Source organism: Triturus cristatus, chromosome 12, assembly GCF_964204655.1.
Source record: "Triturus cristatus chromosome 12, aTriCri1.1, whole genome shotgun sequence".
Lineage (NCBI taxonomy): Eukaryota > Metazoa > Chordata > Amphibia > Caudata > Salamandridae > Triturus > Triturus cristatus.
In genome coordinates, this window is record NC_140595.1 from 112010438 (window position 1) to 112017107 (window position 6670).

The 6670-nt window shown below is 41.4% G+C and overlaps 1 protein-coding gene across 4 annotated transcripts in view; it reads left to right on the forward strand.

Annotated features, from left to right (window-relative positions):
- Positions 1–6069, forward strand: part of CRTC2 (CREB regulated transcription coactivator 2) — a 181057-nt gene extending 174988 nt beyond the window's left edge. For 2 of the 4 annotated variants that reach the window (XM_085637957.1, XM_085637956.1), the window contains one exon: positions 2500–6069. In XM_085637957.1, coding sequence (XP_085494083.1) covers positions 2500–2705 — 206 coding nt within the window. In that variant the 3' untranslated portion in view covers positions 2706–6069. The remainder of the gene's footprint in view (positions 1–2499) is intronic. The other 2 variants (XM_085637955.1, XM_085637954.1) reach the window with 1 other exon arrangement.
- Positions 6070–6670: the final 601 nt, after the last annotated feature.

Sequence of the window (6670 nt, forward strand, 5' to 3'; positions counted from 1 at the left end):
GGTCACCAATAAACTTCAGATGGTGCAGAATGCCGCAGCCAGGTTGAAAACAAACACCCCCAAATACCAGTCAATTGCTTCACCGATCCGAAAACTCCACTGGTTGCCAATCACCAGCCGTATTAAATTCAAAGCTCTCTGCATCGCCTTCAAGGCCATCCACAAAAATGGACCCCACTTTCTAACCAAGGCATTCTGTATCTACACCCCCAATAGAACCTTGCGCTCTTTAACGACCACCCTCCTTAAGGTCCCCCGGACAAAGAAGTTTCCTGGGGCGACAGAAGATTTGTTGTTGCCACCGCCAAATTGTGGAACACCCTTCCCACTCACATCAAATCATGTCAAAATCTGTTCTCCTTCAGGAAACTCTTGAAGACATGGCTTTTTGACCAATAAATGTCCATCACTGATCTCATCCTCAAGACGCTCCACAGTGCCGAGACACCCACGGGTATTTGCGCGCTCTATAAATTGCATAAACATAAACTTCTACATTTTGAGTAGGCTTGATTGCAGCAGTTGGGATATGATGGAGCCTTTTCTTGTACTTCATGTAAAGTTAATATGGCTGATTTAGCCATGGTTATTCCCTAGGTTCCTTTGTCTGATGGGGAAGGTGGGGTTGATAGATACATTGCTCAGGTGGTAGGTTACAGTGGAATGATCTCTCTATGCAGAAATGATAGTCATCTGAAGTGTCTTTGAGCGGACAGCTTCAAGATTAGCTTTTTAAACGGTTCTTCCGAGTTGCCAAAGGAAATTTATCCAAATTCAGTCAAGCAACATAATCAGCAATTTCGAGATAAGAAAGGGTGGTGGAAGGAAGTCGATATTGTTGTCCGAGGAGGCTTAAAAACTGTGCAGAGAGCCAGTAGGCTGAAGCAAATCTAAATATATTTTAATTAGAGGATAGGAGCTTCATTTGTGTGAACCTGTTATTTGTCTGAACCCAACGTGCTCCATGAGGCTGCTCTCCCAGACATCTTATTTACACCCCCCCCACACCATTTATTTCTGCTTCACTGGATCTGTGAATTCTTGCCAATTCATCATTTCACAAAATTCCAGTTGCGGATATATGTATATACTGTCTGGATCTGCTGATCCAACTACACAAACCCACTATTTTACAGACCCAAACACTGCCTCTACCCAGTTTAGTTTTCCACAGCGAAGGATGTGTAAGTAGTTGTGTGCCCCTCACATTGCATATGGAAGTTGCAATAAAATGTATTATTCATAGCCATGCAAATCCGAGTAGATGCATCCATGGATACGGATATGGCCAGTGGGAGTAAAATTCGCCCGTTGTCAATTTGAATTTCCTTTTAAATTTTCACCCATTAGACCCCCGTAATTCTGATTTTGGATAACTCTTTACAATTCAATGAGCCACCTTTTTGTAGAATAACCATCTTGGAAAAACTAATTTACTTCAAATTACAAATTGACTGCTCTGAGTAAATACCAATTTTGATGCAGTTCCTTTCAGCATCTTTTGTATGCTAGAGATAAACTGCATAGCGTGTTTGAGATGGGAAAGACTTCTGTTAGATTACTCCAATACTTATGTTTTCTGTTGTTGCTTGACGTTAATTTGCACTAAATTTCCATTTGCAAGCTGGGCGCGTCATGTAGCTATCAAATATGCTTCAGAGTCCTAAAACGGTGCCAAAATTACTGACAAATTAAAACATCAATTTCCTAAAGATGTCTATTTTTAATCATAGATGCACAGTTGTCATCACTGACTCTTTAGTATGGCTAAACTGTAGCTTTTACCCTTTACATAGTAGAGTATTTGTTTTTTATTGGCTATAGTGACATGTTTTCGGGGAGCACTTATTTGGTCTTAATCATCTTGTGTTTATTAATTGAATAAAGATAGCCATGATGAAGGATTGAAGTTACAGATGAGTAACATGTCCTTCTCAGTCAGTAATTTTTTAATTCCACAAAAAACTATTAAAAAAATAAAACATATAGTTTGTTCTGCTCTCCCATTTTTGCTCACTTCCCATAACCTTCCATTTTTCTCACACAGTAGGTGTGTTTTGGTATTTTTCGGCCACCACTCTGCTGAGGGAATTATAGTAATTCTGTGTATGAAGTGTACAACAACATGTACCATTGCCTAGCCTTCAATTGAGTCTTGGGAGGGCCTCAGTGCGGCACATGCATCTATTCATAGGATAAGCCAAAACATTTCAGTGTTAGGTAATTAAGTATATATATCATGTCAACTTTTGTTGAGAATGCACCTCAGTATTCCATTCTATAGATCTGATTTAATATCGCATATTCTCTCTCTCTCTCTCTGTAGATAGACCTCAAGATGCCAATGTATTGTGAGATTTGTACCAACACTTTCTCTTGTGATGCATGATCTGAAATTTCTATACTGTGGGTGTCTCTCAATAAACCAATCTTGACATCAGTTAAGTATTTCCCCTCACATTCCTTATAACAATTGTCTTTTCTTTCTCCTGCCCTCAGGTGATTCCCCGCCAGGCTTTTCAAAAGAAATCACATCTGCCCTGGCTGGAGTTCCTGGCTTTGAGGTAGATGCCTCCTTGGGTCTGGAGGAGGAACTAAGGATCGAACCACTCACTTTGGATGGATTGAACATGCTCAGTGACCCATATGCCCTTTTAACAGACCCGTCAGTGGAGGACTCATTCCGAACAGATCGTATGCAGTAAGGACAACACACCATCTTTACTGTTTTTCATACCTGAATATTCCAGGGAGATAACCAGTCGAAACCTGAAGGGCTTTGAGCATTTGAAGCAAATTTGAAAAACCCTTCTTTGGATGCAAGACCCTCTGCTAGAAGCCACCTTGAGCAGAGTGTAACAGTTGCAGCCTGCGCACTCCTCAGAGGTGTAGACCGGTCCTGGTGAAGCCTTCACTTCATCTGACAAAGTTACTGCCAGATTTCTCCCTGTAAGAAAGACTCACCACTGTTCTTGGAGTAGGAGCGAAGATGCTGCCAAGTGTGTTTTTTTATGAGACAAAATGTTCCATTTCCTCTGCGTTTGGGATGGAATTATTTCATATTTTTGCTAAGTGGGAACAGAAAGAGTTGTAATTTTCCAGATCATTTATGGATACCACAAGCAAAAGCCTTTGCCAGAGTTCATCCTGAAGGAGTGAGAAGCACAGACGTACTGCTGTGTCCACGGGGCATTGGAGAAGATGTGTCCAGAGGGCTCTTTGTAGTTGGGATGGGAAGCCATTTCGAGTTACCTTTCGAAACTGTGTAAAAGACGATCAAAGCTCACCGTGAAGATGGTTGAAGGGTCTGATTGATCTGGCCATTAAGTGAGAGTGGAGGTGACCCTTAGAAGGCCAGTAGAGAAAAGATGATTCTCTCGCACCTCCCACAAGAGGCAGAAGAAGCAAGACTTTTCTCGGAATTCTCAATGCAAACTGGTATGGACTGACCAGAGGTCTTCCTGCGAGCTGAGTGACAATGACAGTGGCTTGACATTAGACCGCACAAAATGAGGTTCCTCAGACAGCTTGTCTTTAGAACAAAGAAAGACGTGTCCTACATGAACCGAATCATTGCTAGAGTGCTTTGTAGAAGAACAGTTATTGAGAGACTGGTAGCTCTCCATGGGAGAGAAAGACTGGCTGCCCTCCCTGGACTTTTCCAAGAATGCACTGAGTAAAAGGCTGTCTGTACTCTCCCTGGCAGCAAAGCGGAGACACTGAGGAATGCCTCTGGGAGGAGGGAGATTTCTGTAGCTCATGGTCGGGTATATTCTTCCCATTGTGTTCTTTGCATACATTTTTACCTTTTGCATAGCAGAGTCTATAGAGCAGTAAAAAAGACATCAAAAGAATAAGCCTAACTTGTCACTTTACAAATGGGGCACGGTGCCAGTGTAAATAAACACCAACAACCAACCAGTTGTCCAGTAGCATTAGGGCAAATTTGGGCAGCAGGCTTATCCCTTTTCTGCCAGGGGGCATGTCCACTTGCACTGTTGCTTTCGTTTTATTTTTAGATTTCCTAGTACAAATAGTTGTATGTGACTGATTTGATGTTCCTGCAGTCTTAATCATTCTTCGCTCGCACTGCCATAAGTGTGTGTATTTATCACCACCGCTTTGGTGTACAATATGCATCAGGGTATCAGTTGAAGCCTTACCACTGCTTATGAACCATTTTCATCTCTGCCGTTTTCTAGGCACATACCTACCCTATAAACCGCATTGGTAGTGCCATCACAGTATTCTCTGTTCAGTAGACTACTTTTATTCAGCCTTCTTTGTGCCTAGCATCACGGACATCCTGGCCAATAAAGTTTCTGATAAGAAGAGGATATAATCTAAAGCCACTCCATTTATCATTTCAAAACCCATGACCATGTCATACCTCAGTGCAGAGAACTTGTAGATTGGGCACAACAGAGAGGGTGATGGTTAATTATTTAGTTTTCCTCCTTTCCTACCTCATGGCTTCTCCAGTGTGAGATCTTTGTTGGTTTCCTTTTTTAAGACCATCCTTTGTTGTCATTCTGTTGATATCTCAAAACCTTGTGAAATGTTTTTAGCTTTTTAATGTTGCTAGTTATCATCTTTTTGTTTAGTCATCAAAATATAAACATGTCCACTTTTGTGTTTCTTTTTTGCTACTCCCACGTGAAAAGTAATGAGTACACTGTGAACTGAATTGTTTCAAAGCATGGTTTACTGCCATCCTGAGACAGGATAGAAGAGATATGAGGGTGATATTGACAAAGGAATCAGCCCTGACTAAAAGAACCTGGGTGACAGGGGTCCCCACAACCAAGCCCTACTTCAGTTATACTCTCTCCCACACCCCAAACATTACAATTGTGTGGGACCTGGTTAAAGTGACTGCCTGACGAAAGGTGAGCTCTTTGGCCTGCAATATGTGTTCAGTCTTGTTTTTCCAATGGCCTATGTAGTTATTGAAGGAGAAATAGCGTAGGTTCATTGCAAACTCCTGTCTAAGGAGTTGAAGCCAAGCTTTCTTCCTGCCCAAGGTTGTCAGAAGCCTGGGTTGTTCCCAAGCTTGTCTAGGTATGTGTTCAGGTAATGATCAAGTTGTTTTGACCCTAAAGGGATTTGGTTGTCTTTGAGAGTAATCAGGAAGGGTTAAAAATATGGAACTTTGCCATTTTCACCTAGGAGTTGAGGAACAAGAGCTTGTAAACTCCAATGCCTGGCTCTGATCATCCAGTCACAGAAACAGATGGAGGCAATGGGTGTTGCCTCATCTAGTCGTGCTGTGAACAACCTGAATATCAAATGACTGTTTCAGATTTCTGACTAGTGTATTTTATTCATCACTTTTCACTGATGATTATTCTGTGTAATCTGCTTCTATCAGTTGCATTGCAGTTAGGCAACAGTGTGGCCAATTGCACTTAGTACAAAAGCATGTAAAGTAAAAGTATGAAGATTAAATTGGAGTGAGAACTTTGTAAATTGCTGATGCCTAGCAGTATGACCAACAGAAAAGAAAATGTCATAATCAAGCGAGCTGCGGACGTGGAGCTCCTTTCATATAGGCTTGAACCCCGTCAGTGTTCCTTGTGTTGTTCAAATATGGAGTCCGCTCATTTTCTGAGCCCTCACAATGCAGGGGGGGGCAGTCCCCATATAAAGGTAAGATTGCCATTAAAACAAGACTGATTCCAAGGAGAAACAAACTCTAGTTCCTAAGACGTCCTTGCCCCCCATGCATCCATCCTGGGGTCACCAGGGGGTAAGCCTGAGCAGGGTTCATTGATTTTCTGTCCTGTCCTCCAGAGTGAACTGCTGTTTTATCACTACTGTGGAGGATAACTTGAGACCATAATTTCCTTTCAAAATAATCTTAAAATGTTTCTCTTTCCCACTCCTTCTTAAACTATTTTTGTTGAGGAAGTGCTTATCGACAGTGGTGGTTGTCTATAGTTCTGATGTATAATTGACACCTAGGGGTGTTTGATTGACATATCTATGCCTTCTAAATGTCACTATAAGAAACCAAGCTGGCTTTTGAGAACTGTGACGTTGCCTGATCTAATAAATTCTCAAAAGGAAGCATCTATTTTGTGATGAAAGCAATATTCTATTTATTAGATTAACAAGGGCATCGAGCTATTTACTCAGGCAGATTCCGCACCAGACTTGCCTTTTTATATACAATCCAACACATGTCTGTGATCCTCCAGTGACGCTCATAAAAATCTTGAAGAAATTGTGCTAAATTAGGCTAAACCTGAAGGTGTTTAGGAGATTTTTCAAGACTAAGGCTCTGATTAGGAGTATAGGTGCTATTTAGGGCACCTGATAAATAATACCACCACACGGTACATTATTTATCATGTGCAATAAATCGCACCTATTATGAGTTTATGGGGATTAACATTCAGATTTTGGTGTTTAACATACCAAATCCCCATGGGATGGTAAAGACCGTGTGCTTTTGCCCTGCTAAATTTCGACAGGTTTGAACTGATTACGCACAGACCTGAGTACACCAACCATATCCTAATCAGGTCCGAAGGAATTGTTTTTGATCACTACCAAACTGTGTACCCTTAAGAGGACTTTTTCACTACATGGAGTCACATTCCTGGTGATATCATTGCTTAATTATCTTTCAAGGAGCCTGACGCATTTTTGTTTGAAAGGCTGCTGA